Raw genomic sequence first — 15,349 nt, forward strand, 5'->3', positions numbered from 1 at the left:
CACATGGTGCATGTGGAATAGTTAAACAAGTTTCCACAGTGTATGATTTACAGTAACAACATTCAGCGTATATCCCTAATATAGCCCCAGACACTGAAAAAAGCTGATATTACAACTGTCATCTTAAATAAGGATGAACATTTTCATTATGCTCACTGGGAAAACAGTCATTACAGGGCTGTGGTTCCACACCTGCCTCTGTACATTAATGCCACCACAACATCCAGCAGCCATGCTGACATATGGCGGCCTTAAGGGCTCAGCTGTGTTACAGCCACTCCTAAATGACACCCCCCATTGAAAAAATAATTAGTCTATACCTCCCCCCTGTTGTTGGTGCCGTTGTTCAGCCTTTCACTCTGCAGTGCTTAATGTGAGCCAACCATGGAGGCTGGGCACCCCCTCCTGCTGCATTGCCAGTCCTGTGAAACGTAACACTCAGTTCATTAACCCAGTTCCCCAAGAGAGCTTCAGCAGTGTTTGTGTGCTGACAGAGAGAAGAGCACCAGGTACAATACACTGCCACTGTTTATGGACTGACAGCTTTGGTGAGATTGACTTAACAGAAGACATTCGTCTGATTTCATTACAGCTGCAACAATTAATCGATTATTAAATTATTAACTGTCGTTATCACTCTGAACATGACTCTGAGTTTTTGATGAGCATTTTTCACCATTTTTTAACATTTTATGAACCAAAATACTAATCGAGAAAATCAATAATAAAAATACTTGTTAGTTTCAGCTAGTGCCCGACTGACAATATCAGTCAACCATCGACCGATACTATCAGCTCGATACTGGCCTATCACAGATATGATACTGGGCTATGATGCAGACATCAGTCTATATGGGTATTGGCATATATGTTGACTGATGTGCGCTCTTATGAAAACTTTTTTTTTAAACAGACCATAATGCAGATTATTTGTTTCTGTTAACTTTATAGGCTGCAGTATACATATACTTGATCCTGTCAATTATTTTCTCAATTAACTGATTAGTTGTTGGGTCCATAAAATGTCAGAATATGGTGATAAACATTGATCACTGTTTCCAAAAGTCCAGCATGATGTCTTGTTTTTTCCACAACCCAAAAATATTCAGTCTACTGTCATAGAAGAGTAAAGAAACCACAAAATATTCACATTTGAGGAGCTGAAATCAGTGCAAATTTTTTACTCCCTAATATTGGTATGGACATTGGCTCCAAAAAGCAGCCCGTCATTAGACCTAATTCATTGGGATGACTAATATATTACCTTACCGTTATATCTGAACAGAAGACCTCTGCCAGTTTTCATCATCAGTTCATAGAGATGACTAATACATTACCTCACCATCTTATCATTAAATACTTTACAAAGCTCTCAATGGCAGCTGTAACAGTTTTATATCCTCATTCACTGGCAAAGTCTGATGTCTGTGAATGGTGGAAGAACTACAGCAAGAAGTCAGATTTTTTTCACTTTCTTGAACGTCATTACAGCTCAAACTAGGGCCGGGCTATATAGCTGGAAAATGTATCCTGACAAAATGTTTTATTTCAGTCGATATCAACAATTATTGATCATTTTTAATGGCCTATTTTCAATCAAGACTGGAAGAAAAAAGGTTTAACCACTTTACTTTGAATTTAAGCACTTTATTTATCAATGCAAACAGGTACTAAACTTTAAAAAAATCTGATCTGTCCTTTTTTTATATAAACAAGTTCCTCACCGTTTGCACTCATTTTCTCACCCAACACACGTCACACATAGATGGTGGAAGTAAACAACACACCTGTCAAATGATTAGCAGTTTGTGTGTTAACTCGCCGCACGCTCCATTATCAAGGGATGTAATAAACTGTATGTGAGTCAGGGCGTATATTTCATGTGCTTTAATGACAGTTTAAAGGTTAAGTGCGTCACATTTATAGACTTAGATTTAGAGATCCTCTGCCACAGAGGGCGCCATTTTGCATAAGTATGTTTCTAAAGTAAACCAGAATGGACAAACCAAACTCTGGCTCTTCTCTAAGGCCTTTTGCGTTTTTTCACAGCCACCATAGTTTCTCCTCCACGCTTAGCAGGCAAGTTGGTTGAAGTCTGCTACTGAAAATCCTACACACTGGTCTTTTAATACATTTAAGTTAAACTATTTTCTTTTTGCTATTGCTGAAACATCTATTGTTTTATTGCCCAGGCCTAGCTCAGCCTGCTGTCAGGGTTAAGAATGGTCACCACTGAGGAAATTAAAGGACAGAGCGGCTTAAATCCCAGCAGATACAACTGACTGATGTGTGCTCCGGTTCTCCAACAGTGCCAACTGAAACTGAGCCACAATGCTGCAGTCAGTCTCACCAAGGACAGTTTTTGTCAGTTTCTGTTTCCGTCAGCAGCACAGAGAGTGTCTGTGGATGACGAGAAACATCAACAAATGGCCGGTGCCAATGCCAACAAAACAAGACGGCAGTTGCTGTAGCCGAAGGCTGTGCTTCTGTAGAGGAAGCGTCGGTACACAGCTGACTGGCAAAGCTGCTAACAGCAACTAATATGCTGAACTAACAGAGAAACAAGCTTGTCAAGGTACATGTGAAGCCTATTGTGTTTGCTCATCTGTCAGGCAAGGAGAGATAATGAGGACTTTATGTTAATGGTAGGATAAACACACTCACTACCTCAGGTGGGCTGATGTGGTTCACCATTAAAAACCTAATGCACAATAAATAAGTCATATAATCGTAAATGTAAAGCCCTTTGAGAGAAATTTGTGATTTATGAGACTGGGTTAGGCCTGTATAAAACAGATTCAATACGTGTATATGCATACACATGTGACAACTTGTCTCATCAGGAAAACAGAGTCTTTGTCATTATGAATGGCATCAAATGGGGTTATAGTTTAATCAGACAATACAAGCCACTGATTGCAAATCTACCAATATTTCTGCCAATACCGGTATATCTGTGATTAGAGCTGCAACTAACAATTATTTTCATTATGAATTAATCTGATGATTATTTTTGTGATTAACTCGTTAATCATTTAGTCTAAAAAATGTCAAAAAATTGTAAAAAAAAAAATGCTCATCAAATTTCCCAGAGCTCAAAGTAACATCTACATGTTCTTTTGTCAAGTTTCTTTTGTCAAACCAACAAGCCAAAACCAAAAGAAGAAAAGTAGCAAATCGTTGATCATAGTTATAGTTTAAATGAACTACAGGGGCCACCAATTGCTAATCTACCAATATTTATGCCAAAGCTGATGTATCTGTGACAAGTGAATATCAGCCAATAATATTGCAGGGCTTGACATTAAGAGGCACTCCTTCAGACAAATTAATTTGCCTTTCACTTGTCCAGGAAAAATGTTGTTTTAGTGCCATTTGTCTTGGCGAAAATGACAATAAGTGTACTTTTACTTTTTTATTTGCAGATGCATAATTCAGATTAACAAGCAGTTAAGTACAGTATTTCAACTTAATGTTTCCTTAATCTCTGATGACATATCATGGTCATTTTATTATTTAGAACAATATTTTGTTTTCACATAACTACCTGCATTCATTGATTTCTTTTGGCCACTTGGAGCTAAAATTAACGCTGAATGTTTGCTGAATGAGTTGGTGTTATTTTTGAGTCCTACGAAATCATTAATAGCAAAAGAGAAAGGAAAAAAGTCTACCAAGGCTCTAATAGAAAGGCTTAAGCACAAACCCACAAACAAGCACTTGGGAAATCATGCAGTTGCAAAAAAGGACTGATCATCTGCAATGTGCACTGATTCAGAAAAACAAGACACGCAATTCAAATGTCAGGGCCTGTCCAGGCCGCTCTGTAACCAGCCAACTCCCTGTCTGAGCATTACAACTGTGGACAAAATAACAGCATGGTACATCATGTAAAGCTTCTCCCGTGTTTACAGTGAAAACATGTCTGCAGATCACACCACAGCAGTAAGCCCTCTCACAAGGCAGCGGCCCATTACAAGCACGTACAGGCCCCTCAATGATTTAGAGCGTTTTAATTCTCGGGAATGCAAACCTTTTCTGATATGCGCCTAACTGGGTAGAATAAGCCTATCCCCAGAATGATTATGCTGTGATAATCTGTGTTGTGCTCTCTGACTGACCTGTAACTTCATGGCTTTCATGACTGAGTCACAGCAAAGTGATACAAGTGAATATTAACTCAGAACAGGTGAAGTATCTCGTGTCTGACCGGCTCAAGAGGCCCTTTATGAGGACCAAGCAACTGTGACTGAACTCAATTAATCAATCAGGCATGAGAATGGTACGGCAGAACATTTTGTTTTAGGTCATGTGCAATGTTGTTGTTTCCCACAGCATATTTTACAGCTCAGTTCAAAACTGTACAGGCGAGATAAAGGTTATCAAGCATTTGTTGTGGACCTGTGTGCCTACAGATTACAGCCTCGCTGATAAATCGACTGAACAGATATATCGCACAATATTAGCTCACTGCTGTTATATCGGTATCAGAGTACGTTTTGCAGATAAGCAACAAGAAATAAAAACAACACAAATGCCAAAGATACATTTGAAGTAAGAAGACACTGTGCCTCCATCACATAGTATAAACTCTAGACCACAGACCAGAGGTGCAGACAAAATCAAAGAAGACTTGCAACTCTGAGATGTCTGTCTTCTCTCCACTATAATGGGACTAGATTGCAGTCAGCTTGTGGCGCTAAAAGCAACAAAAAATACATTTGAAAAACTCAACAGCAATGTCTATTTCCAGGTGGTTCACAGGAGGTTTTCTTTGGGTCACCAAATAATAATAAGGATGCAGAAATTACACTAAAAATGATCAGGAATTTTCATTTATGCACAAATTAACTCTTCCCAAGATTTATTGATGAATCCTATTGTGATTTGGGTTGTGTTGGTTTGTCATTTTTAAAAAGTGGGTTTTCAAGATAAAAAAAAAAGTTTGAGAAACACGGCTCAAGATAATCTGCAGTCCTTGTTGTGAGCAGTTTTCATGTAGGAACTATTTTCTTTGTAGTTGAAATAAAGTAATTCAGGTAGATTCTACTGCTGACAGAAAGTAGTTCCTGCATGAAACCACACCCAACAAGGTCTGTGGATTATCTTGAGTAACTGGGTCATGTCTTCTGGACAGAGACATTACTGCTGAGTTTTTAAAATTGCTTACCATTAAACCATTATCAGAGCTTTATTTTGAAAGGGCTCAGTGCTGTCTTCATTGGTTTTGATAATGAGCTGTATCTTTTATAATTAAACTGTATCATTAATCACTCAGTGCCGCACATCCATGTTGTTTATGCTGTTATTCTTACACTGTTGCTGCTACTATCATTGCAACCTGTATGCAGCATGCATGGTACACTGTAAAACATGGAGTTTCTGAGATTGCCAATAAAATATTAGCCCACAATTCATCACATGGCAACGCAGAAAGGGTGACAACGGTAGAAATGCCCTATATAAAACATTTCTGATCATTCCATTATTAGAGATTTGGGCATTATTGGGATGTTTTATCATTTGTGTCTGGCCCACAGATCAATTTCTCATGTACCCACCATGAAAAATAATTGTCCACCTCTGATCTAGATGGATAAATAACACTACAGGTCAGAGACAAATATATAATTTTGATTTTGTAGCGAATTATCCCTTTAAGTTACCATCATTGTCTATCATCACAACATTAACCCCGTATCCATTCATACACATTAGCCACACTGCCCTGTCCTCCTTCATATATGTGTAATATCTTAATGTAAAGAGCACAAGAAGATTAAAAAACATAACACGCTAGTGAATGTAATGACTTTTAAACTTCTCCTCACTAGCCCTGCTCCTGCTGTGTCCCCTGTGTGGACACCGTGTCTCACTGGGGTTGCAGCTCGGCTGGCAGCCGTTGGTGTGGAGAGGTCAGCTCACCACAGAGACACACAGCAGACAAAACAAACAGTTTGCAAAGGAGATGCAAATGTCACCCGACTTCTGTCTCGCGAACTCACGACTGGAGCAGGTTTACAACCACTGAAGCTGAAGCTCTGCGAGGAGGAAACTCGACAAAAAGCCGCCGAACAGGCCGACTGAAGTGGCCCCCGGCTAACGTTAATGATGGCTGTTGTGTTTGACTGGCCGCACCGGTACGGAGGTCACTCACCACCAACAACGCAACCAAACGGCCCGGCCGGTGAGGCAGCACAGGCGGGTCACTGTCTCAACCGTTACGGTGAGACTTTTCTTCCAACGACGGTGTTCTTACCTCGTCGCGGTGAACATTTCTCTCGCTAACTGTGTCCACGAGTTCATCAGGTAAGGAGAGAAGTTAAAAAAAAAAAAAAAAAAAAAAAAAAAACAGAGTCCAGACGGCACGGAGATGATTCAACCGACTGGTTGGTCCGGGCTGCTCGTGATGTCATCGCTTTACTCGGGCAGTTACTGCGCACGCGCCAGCCGTTGTGAGTCCAGTGCCTCATGGATGTTGTAGTAAGATGTAAACAAACGCTTTTCACAAGAACCTTAGAAATACCAGAGTCTTATTTAAAGTACGTGTGACCAAAGCTAACTCTACACGCCGCCTTACAGCTGTAAATATCGGAATGGACGTGTTTTATCTCTGTCCATGTCATTTATCGAAGTATTCCCAAAATGCTTTGTGGTTCTACTCACCTGAAGTGGACACTTTATATCAAATAAGATGGGATAAGATAAGATATAACTTTATTAAGCCCGAGGGAGATTCTTGTGCAATAAAATAATAACAATAGACCTGCAAAGAAGTGAAATATAATCATAAAATATAAAGTGTATAAGGAGTAAGTGCAAAGAAACTGTGTCTTAAAGAATAACAACAGAAGTAGGTAAGTACAAAAGTAGTATTGCTCCAAATAGTGAATGTAAGATAGCACATGATTTTGAATGGAATTATACATGATAATAATGAAAGTTAGTGAAAGTAATATTGCACCGTGTATTAAAACATGACATTAAACTTGATAGAAAAAATGTTTTTGCACATACAGCCCATGACATTTAATATTGCACACGATAAAGAACATTATATACACCTGTTCTTATATATATGTATTAAAAAATAATGTGTAATAGTATTACAATCATGGACCAGTTTCTGCACTGAATACTTTTATTTTTAATACTTAAAATAAATTATCCTGATTAATGGTGCATACTTTTACTTATGTAACACTTTCAATGCTGGGTTTTTACCTGTAAGGGAGTATTTTTGCCATTTGGTATTGGTACATTTGGGCTAAATGATCTGAATACTTCTTCCACCAGTAGTGGACTCAGGCTGAGAGGCAAGGGGGTAAAAAAATAAAAAAGTGCACCAGCTGTATGTGGTGGGGAACCACTGTGTCAAAAGCTGTGATGCAATTATAGTGAAACCATTCGTGGTTTAGATTGAAAATGTTTTATGTGACTTAAAAAACAACAACAGTTAAATTTCTTCAATAAAAACACTCAGGGAGCAATTAACTATTAAACCCTTTACATGCATAGAGGCCACCTAATTTTTTAGCATGCAGGACAGCCGATATGGCGCTGCATTGTGTGTTTTCTCCACTGGAAAGGAAGTCTATAAGACATTTAACCATTTTTCATCCACTGAAGGGCTCCCAAGGACCCTCTCTGAGGCCACCAGTATCCCCTACTACTGGTCTACCAACGCTGCTTTGGTGGTCACATTCGATTAATTGATTGATACTTTGCAAAGTTATAAATCATTTAAATCAGTTTCAAGGGATAAAGGCAAAAATGTTCGAGCTCCAGACTCTCAGATGTGAATTTCCTGCTTTTGTTTGTTTGTTAAATTATAATAAACTAGATATTCTGAACTGTTGGTCAAAGTGTCTGAATGTTAATCAATAATGAAAAAGAGTGAGTTGCACTCATAGTCCACATTCATAGCTGACCTGATGTAAACAAAGTCTGGGAGCAAAGTAATGACAGGATCATCTTTTGTCCGCTTCAAATGTTTGGGGCAGGTATTAGTCTTATCTGAAGGGCTACTGGTCAACAAACGCTACTGTGGCTGCAACCTAAAAGTAATAATGTCTCCATTTAGTGACTGAACAGGTATAAATAACCAGGTTAAACACTGTGACATGACTAGCAGGTGTATATTTACAGCAGAGCCTAGTTTTCTGTAAAAATCAATCACATTGTGTGACGATCTTTTGACCTTGATGTGTGATAAGACTGACTGGGAGAGCTTGGCTGGCTTTTAGCAAATTTAATTTTAATTTTTTACATCTCAGAGACACACATCACAAAATCTGAACAAATTAAAGCTCAGCTATCTGCATGACTAGAATACCACTTGAAATAGGCAGGGGTAACGGTTGTTAAGGATGATCATTTGGTGTCCTCTGGTGGCACATATGTAAACTGCACAATGTGAGTTGGGACTTCATACAACATACATGTACTGTTTTATCAGCCGCCATAAGGTCTTATTTACATGGCTTTGTTAAATATTAGATTCTGATTGGTGTATAACAGACTGTTGCTATGACAAAGAGACAGTTGCTATAAACACAGTTTTGATCATAGACTCTGGAGGAGAAATAAAATAATTTTTTTAATTAATATTTTGAGTCAATTTATTTATTTATATTTTTAAAAATTGACAGTTACCATGTAACAAGCAGGATAATGTACAGTGAACAGGTCATTATTGCTTATATTTGCTTCCCGTCAGGGTCCTACATTATTTTGCAATAATGACCTGCTCACTTACTTATTACACTGGTTTGGTAAATACTCAATTCTAATAAAAGGTCTGTTATTTCTGAATAGCAGACTGCTGCTATCAATAGACAGTTGCTATAGACACAGTTCTGATCATAGACTCTGGAGGAGCAATGCAATCATTTACAATCATTAGAAACTTTGATTAAACCTGTAGAGCAACATTGCTGCATTCTAGATAGCAAAAATGTCCATAAAACAAAATAGTTGAATGAATTTTAAAACAGTAAATACTGTGTACTGCAATAAGATGTTAAAACTGCAGGCTGCATGAGAATACAGACTAAAAACTTCTGTCGCTGACATCAACAGACACCTGGACAATCTCTGCATCTTTATTTTCCCTAGATTCAATTTGAACTACAATGCAACAAGATTGTATAACAAAAAGAAAGATGATTTTGTTGCAAAAGTGTGAATCTAAGGTTTCCTGTCAGTCTATAATAACATTAGCTGGTGTTAGCACAGCAGCCAAAACAGGCTGAGGTCTGCCAACAGGATCATCATTATCAGATTACAAAAAAATAGTTACTATTATCATCCCAGATTACATTTGAAAAGTGTGTAATTATATTACACACAACAGAACACCTGTAATTTGTACCAGTTCTGTTCTTGTGACTCATTTGATTTGATCAACTACTGAATATGCAAAATGCATTTTATTTGCATTGAAAATGTTTTAAGATATTTAAAGAGGAAAAATAATATTTGTGGAATCAATTTCTAATAAGTTATAATATTTTCAATGCTTAATTTTGAAGTAATCTAAATCTATTCAGATAAGATTACATATTTAGTAACCCTAACCCTAACTTCAACAATTCAGTCACATGACTTACTTATTTTTACCCAAGTAAGCAGCTACACAGCATTCAACTCTAAATAAACTTTTAATATAGGTTAGAGTAATGAAAAAGTAATTGTTAGCATCACAGTAATGTTTTTATTACCATTAAATATCAGCTACAGTAAACTGGTCAGTTTTATTTTTCAGATTCAGGTGAATTATCAAGACTTCAAGTAAAATATTGATTAAAATATTTAAGCAAATGAGTGTTCTTACCTCATCACTCTATTTTTTTTTATCCAAATACTTTAGTAATTTCTTACAAATTCTCTTTTATACTGAGTGCCATTGAAAACAAAACTAGTTTTATGTCTAGTACAGTATATTAAATACAAAATCTCATGTCACTTTAATGTTTTGTAGAACTCAAATGGTGAAATTGTCACAGTGATGTTTATTCTCCTTCTTTGATGGAGCAGCGACCCAGAGAAAAATATTCAGATGTTTCAGTTTTTTGTGAACTCACCAAAGAATCTTTCTGTCAGATACATCAAAATAAACAAAATTAAAACACACACAATATGCCAATTAGAATAATTTATTAAAAATATCAGTGTTGCAAATTCATATAGCCAATGATCAGATTGGTAAAGAGAAGAGATGGATCATTCACGGTCAGATTGATGGTCAGATTCACAGTTTTGGCCAGATTATAATCTCTAATTAACCTAAAATGCATGTTTTTTTTTGAGTGTGGGAGGAAACCGGAGCACCCGGAGAAAACCCACGCAGACACGGCGAGAACATGCAAACTGCACAGACAGGAGCAGCCTCTGCTGTCGAGGCCGCTCCCATCTGTGTGAGGTGACAGGCTGATCACCGCACCACCGTGCCGCCCTGTAGGGCTGGGTACCGTTTTTAAAAGGATGATACCAGGACCTGCACTCTTAGGCAGGGCTGCACCAACAAGGATTCACTTTTTAGACAGACAACCGCTCACACTCACATTCACACCTATGGGCAATTTAGAGTCACTAATTAACCTAGCATGCATGTCTTTGGACTGTGGGAGGAAGCCGGAGCACCCGGAGAGAACCCACGCAGACACGGGGAACATGCAACACAGAAAGGCCCCGCCCCAGCAAGCCGGGGGATCGAACTCAGGACCTTGCTGTGAGGCAGCAGTGCTAACCACTGCACCACCGTGCTGCCCGTCTGCTCTGTATTCAATTTTAAAATTGAATACAGAGCAGATCTTGATTGTTTCACCTTTTATATTTATTAGGTCCTGACAGCATTCAAATTAATATTTTCACATTTTCTTTAATTTAATTTGGTTATGCAAGCATTTTGATCAAACTGTTTGGTTCACATGAATAAACTTGGATTTACTAAACCGAGACTGGTTTTTAATTGTGCAACAGAGCTCTGCTCAATTCAAAATTTGGATTTTCTCGCTTAATCTAAGTTTTGTTTTGTTTTGGAACAAATCTTTGTTGGTGCAGCCTAGTCTTAAAGTGATACCGATACCAATAAAATTGTTATTTGGTACCTTTATTTACCCTACTTATGTGAATGGAAGTGTTCCTGAAATGACATAACATACAAACACAACTGCAACACTACAAATGTCTTTAAAGGTTCTGAGAAAACAAAGAGCAGCTCTTTGTGTTCTCTCTCTCCTCTCCTATCACGCCTTCGCGGTCCTCAGGATCTTCTCCAGCACGCGTCGGTCCTTGTCAGCGATGATGTCTCTCCACAGATCGTTGAAGTCCTTGTGAAGGGCCAGTTGTTGGAGGACGGCGTGTCCGTGGGGCCTGTAGAGAGATACGCTTCTTATTTAGCACCTCAGTGTTCAAAGCAAAAGACTGAGCAAAGACAATTTCTCACGCAAACCACAAAATTCATCTCATCTGGCATTTCTTGATAACTTACCTGACTTCGGCGGCAGCGTCCAGGGACATCTTGCTGACGGCCTTCAGGAAACGTTGGGCGGAGCTCTTCCCTGCTGTTAAGATGGAATTTGCTCCCAGTCTGTCGGCAAGCAGGTGGAGCTGCTGAGCGGCACCGGCTCTCACTGCTGCATATTTGTGGCTGTAGAAGGACAAAGACAAACCAATGCATTCATATCTCATTCCCACTGAAGGCAACTAAACTTATTCACAGATTTGGATCCTCCGAAGTGGTCGTACCTTAGTCCTGTGTTTAGCAGAGGGGTCAGGACTCGACCTGAGCTGCAGTTCAGCACCATGGCCTCCAGGGCTATGTTGGCCTGCTGCTGAATGAAGACGCTTCCAGACGCCTGTGCGATCTTCAGCAGCAGAGTGATGCCTGTCCGCTCCACCTGAGGGTCCATCTCTTTCTGCAGGTAGATATATAAATAGCGTAGGGTGTCCATCGCTGCGCAGGCGACTGAAGAGCGCAGGTTTTTAACCTGGAGGGTAAGAAGGAACATCGTCAGTCAGCGGTCACGCTGCTACAAACGAGAACAGAAACACAGAGAGACAAAGAGGAAAACGTCTTACTTACTTCTTCTATGAGAACCAGACACACTTCATGAAGTTTGACCATCAGCGTGTCTGGATGGTTTTGAGCCAGAATCCGGATGGTTCGCAGTCCCTCGGTCTTCTTCTCCCTGTGTTGAGATGACAGTGTTATTAAACTGTTCTTTTATTCAGAAAACACATTAACATGATAAACCTTCAGTTCAAACCGTTGCTGCAAATTTTGTCACTGCTAAACATAAACAAGCACTAATTTGCAAGACTGCAGACTGAACATTGAAACTGGGAGTAATTGTTGAAACACAACATTTCTTGCTGCCCACAGCTATCTCTGTTTAAAACCATGACTATTCCTGACTGACTGTAAAATCTTTTTCAGCACGGTGTTGAGAGTCTTACCAGTCCTCAGTGTTGATCATGTTGAAGCATGTGGACAGAGCCTCCGTAGGGTTAGACAGCCGCGGGAGCTGCTCGACTTCCTGGCTGTCGGCTGTCTGGCAGGTGCTGTCTTTCTTCATGCCTCCGTTGCTGGTCTTGGCGGGCTTTAGAGTCGTCCCGCGACGAGGTCCTGTTTTCTTCTGCGGGGCACGATTTGGGGGAGGAGCTGGTCTGACAGGCGTCACTGCAGGCACAGGTATGAATTCTGGATCTTGCACGTGGTCGTTCTTGATGGTATCCTCCCTGCGTTCATGGCTGTTCATCCTTGTGTTCTTGTTCTCTACATTCAGTTGTCTTTTTGTCTTCAGTCTTTCGCTCCTGACTGCGGGGTTCCTTTTCGGTTCCTTCGGTGGTTGAGGCGAATGGTGGACGCCGTTTACGTTGAGGTTTTCAACTCTCCTCTGTATTTCCTCTACCTTACCTTGAACTGTTTGGAGTCTGCATCCCCATACTTCTTTGCCTGTTGAGATTAGGATTAAAATACGTGTCAGTCACATTTCTACCTCCAGTGAGCTCCAACCAGGATTTCAACATTGAGTTCTAGTTTGTTGGTATTAAAATATGATCTGTATCCAGATAAGTTACCCAGACTGTTTTACAGATTGCGTTCACACCAAACACAGACTAGACTCAGACTTTTCTCCAGATGTCGTCTGGAAGATCTGATCACGAAGCGTTCACACCTTAACATTAAGGTGCGTTTTTCGTTATCTGGATACAGATCATATTTTAATACCAGGTGTAAATGGGGTGTAACACAGACCGAGACCAGCAGGTTTAAATGATTCTAAGCAATAATAGAAACCTCATTTTTAAAAATTCAAAGTTCATAGCTCTGCCGTTATGACTCATCAGTTTGTAATAGAAGAACTTACCTGCTCCACCGATGCACGTCATCATCACGGGGAGACGGGACAGTCTTCTTGGGGGCGTTGGAGGAGGTGGAGACGGGGTGACGGGCGTCTGAGGAGGTGACACCTCAACTGGACTTTTGATCAGTGTGATGTCCCTCAGCTCATCTGGAGTGTGAGCATCCAGTGAGCTGATGGAGCTCCGGGGACGGAGGTCCAGCTCGTCATCCAGTGATTCAACGCTCCTCTGGTGTCTTTGGGTCTTGGCTGTCTCCCCGTTACAAAAAGTTCCATGTTCAATAGGCTTGAGCCTCCGTCCTCGAACTGAGGACTGAGGCCTTTGCCTGTGAACTGCTGGGGGCTGAGGTGGAGGGACGGGGTCCTGCTGGGTGGAGATTCGCAGTCTCTCCAGCACAGCGTTGGTGCATCTTCTGTTTTGTGCCCACAGCCTCTCTGCCTGACGTTTGACAGACTCTATCTCAGCCCTCTGCATGTCCAGGATCTTGACCTCACTAGTGTAGACATCTTGTCTCTGGTAGTTATCAGCTCTCTGTCATAAATAAGAAGTCATTTCAACAGTTAGTTCAGTTGTCCATCCAGAAAAATGTGGTTTTAAAGACAGTGTTCAGTTGTGTACAAAACTTTTGATTTTGGTTGAAAGTGAGAGATGAAAAGACGTCTTTTTTATGTTGTCAAAAAGACGACAAGTCAAGGACGTCCCAAATGTGTCTGACTTTGATTGACAGTGAAAGGTGAAAAGACAAAGACTATTAAAGGACGTCCATGTACGTCCCATTTTAATTGGAAGTGAAAAGTTGTCATTGAAAAGGCTACATTTGGGCTAAATTGGACAGACCAAACAAGACACAAATTTCAACATGTACTTTTGGGCTACAGACTAAACACGGCCCAGTTTTATACATCTACTTTTGGGCTAAAAACAGGCCATATTGACCAGATTTAGCCCCAAAAGACAGTGTTGGAGTGACATTACACAGGTGAGTTCGGTTTAACAAATCTGTATTTCACAAGTGGTTTGACTATGATTCAGTGTGCTAAACCTTTAAACTGAAAATCTGTATTTAAGGGGACAGTTCAGCACAAAATCAAAAATATCTCCTCTTATTTTTGAATCTGGGGTGAACTGTCCTTTTCAAAAAAAGTGTACAAAACACTAACTTGCGGGCTCAGTTGTCAGAAGAAGATAAAAGTTGCACTTTACATGGAATTTCAAGACAGAAACTCTCTTGAAAACCAAGTCAGAGAGAATATAAAATACTAATATTATTTTAACAATTAATTACACAGTAAATCACTGAAACAATCAGATGTTCTGTATGTGTCTCTGAATAACATTCATATAAGAACAGCGGAAAGTTTGTAAAATAAAATAGTTGTACTTACATCGTCATCAGACCTCCTCCTCTCAAACAGACGGGCCATAAATGGATCCATAGTTTTCACTAAAAAGTTTCTCCAACAAGAAATATTTTCACCAACGAGTTTCACCAACGTTTCTCCAACAAGTACGAAAAGATATGAGAGTTTGTCTGCTGGCTGTTAGGTTTTTTGGCTCTGATGTCACACGTTCTAAATGATGTCACAGTGAGACCTTAACGCATAAATTAGAACTCTGCAACATTCTGGATTCTGAGTTTCCATAAAAGGAAAATGTCTGAATTTTAAATAAAAACAAATATTTCTGCTGCTGTTGTGTGAAGCTGAGAACCTGGTTTTATTTCACAAAGTGGTTCGGTTTCAAAGAGAAGAATAAAACTCAAGTCAAAGTCAAGTCAAACCCAGTTTCAGCTGCTCACAGTGGGTTCACATCTTTCATATAAACTCCTTCACTCTGTCCAAATAAATCTTTACACCACATGTAACGACATCCACCTTTCTACTTATTTTACATTATTTAATTACGTGGATTCAGGTTGTGGGGATACTTGAGTGTGTGATCCACAAACCTGATTTAGAGGCACTTTGTAATGATAAAT

The 15,349-nt window shown here is 39.6% G+C and overlaps 2 protein-coding genes across 2 annotated transcripts in view; both read right to left on the minus strand.

The window, feature by feature from the left end:
- daam1b (dishevelled associated activator of morphogenesis 1b) overlaps nucleotides 1-6,416 on the minus strand; it is a 76,596-nt gene extending 70,180 nt beyond the window's left edge. The window contains exon 1 of the mRNA XM_084736849.1: nucleotides 6,260-6,416. The gene's annotated coding sequence lies outside the window, so the exon portion shown is untranslated. The remainder of the gene's footprint in view (nucleotides 1-6,259) is intronic.
- Nucleotides 6,417-11,226: 4,810 nt separating this feature from the next.
- LOC146314607 (uncharacterized) lies at nucleotides 11,227-14,807 on the minus strand. The gene is made up of 8 exons (XM_084737087.1): nucleotides 14,757-14,807; nucleotides 13,307-13,902; nucleotides 13,138-13,163; nucleotides 12,463-12,961; nucleotides 12,089-12,194; nucleotides 11,752-11,993; nucleotides 11,495-11,653; nucleotides 11,227-11,376 (listed from the first exon to the last, which is right to left on the minus strand). Exons 1-8 carry the CDS (start codon nucleotides 14,805-14,807, stop codon nucleotides 11,250-11,252), a joined length of 1,806 nt encoding a protein of 601 aa, XP_084593213.1. The 3' UTR covers nucleotides 11,227-11,249.
- Nucleotides 14,808-15,349: the final 542 nt, after the last annotated feature.

This window comes from Lutjanus erythropterus, chromosome 15 (assembly GCF_056507025.1).
Source record: "Lutjanus erythropterus isolate fLutEry1 chromosome 15, fLutEry1.hap2, whole genome shotgun sequence".
Classification (NCBI taxonomy): Eukaryota; Metazoa; Chordata; class Actinopteri; order Lutjaniformes; family Lutjanidae; genus Lutjanus; species Lutjanus erythropterus.

What these genes read in the sequence shown, in the direction of transcription:
- LOC146314607 (XM_084737087.1), bottom strand. Translation starts at nt 14,807, where the DNA reads ATGGATCCATTTATGGCCCGTCTGTTTGAGAGGAGGAGGTCTGATGAC. An exon ending in ATGATCAACACTGAGGACTG is followed by an intron (nt 12,195 to 12,462) that starts GTAAGACTCTCA and finishes ATCTCAACACAG; the next exon opens with GGAGAAGAAGACCGAGGGAC. An exon ending in CTGCTAAACACAGGACTAAG is followed by an intron (nt 11,654 to 11,751) that starts GTACGACCACTT and finishes GTCCTTCTACAG; the next exon opens with CCACAAATATGCAGCAGTGA.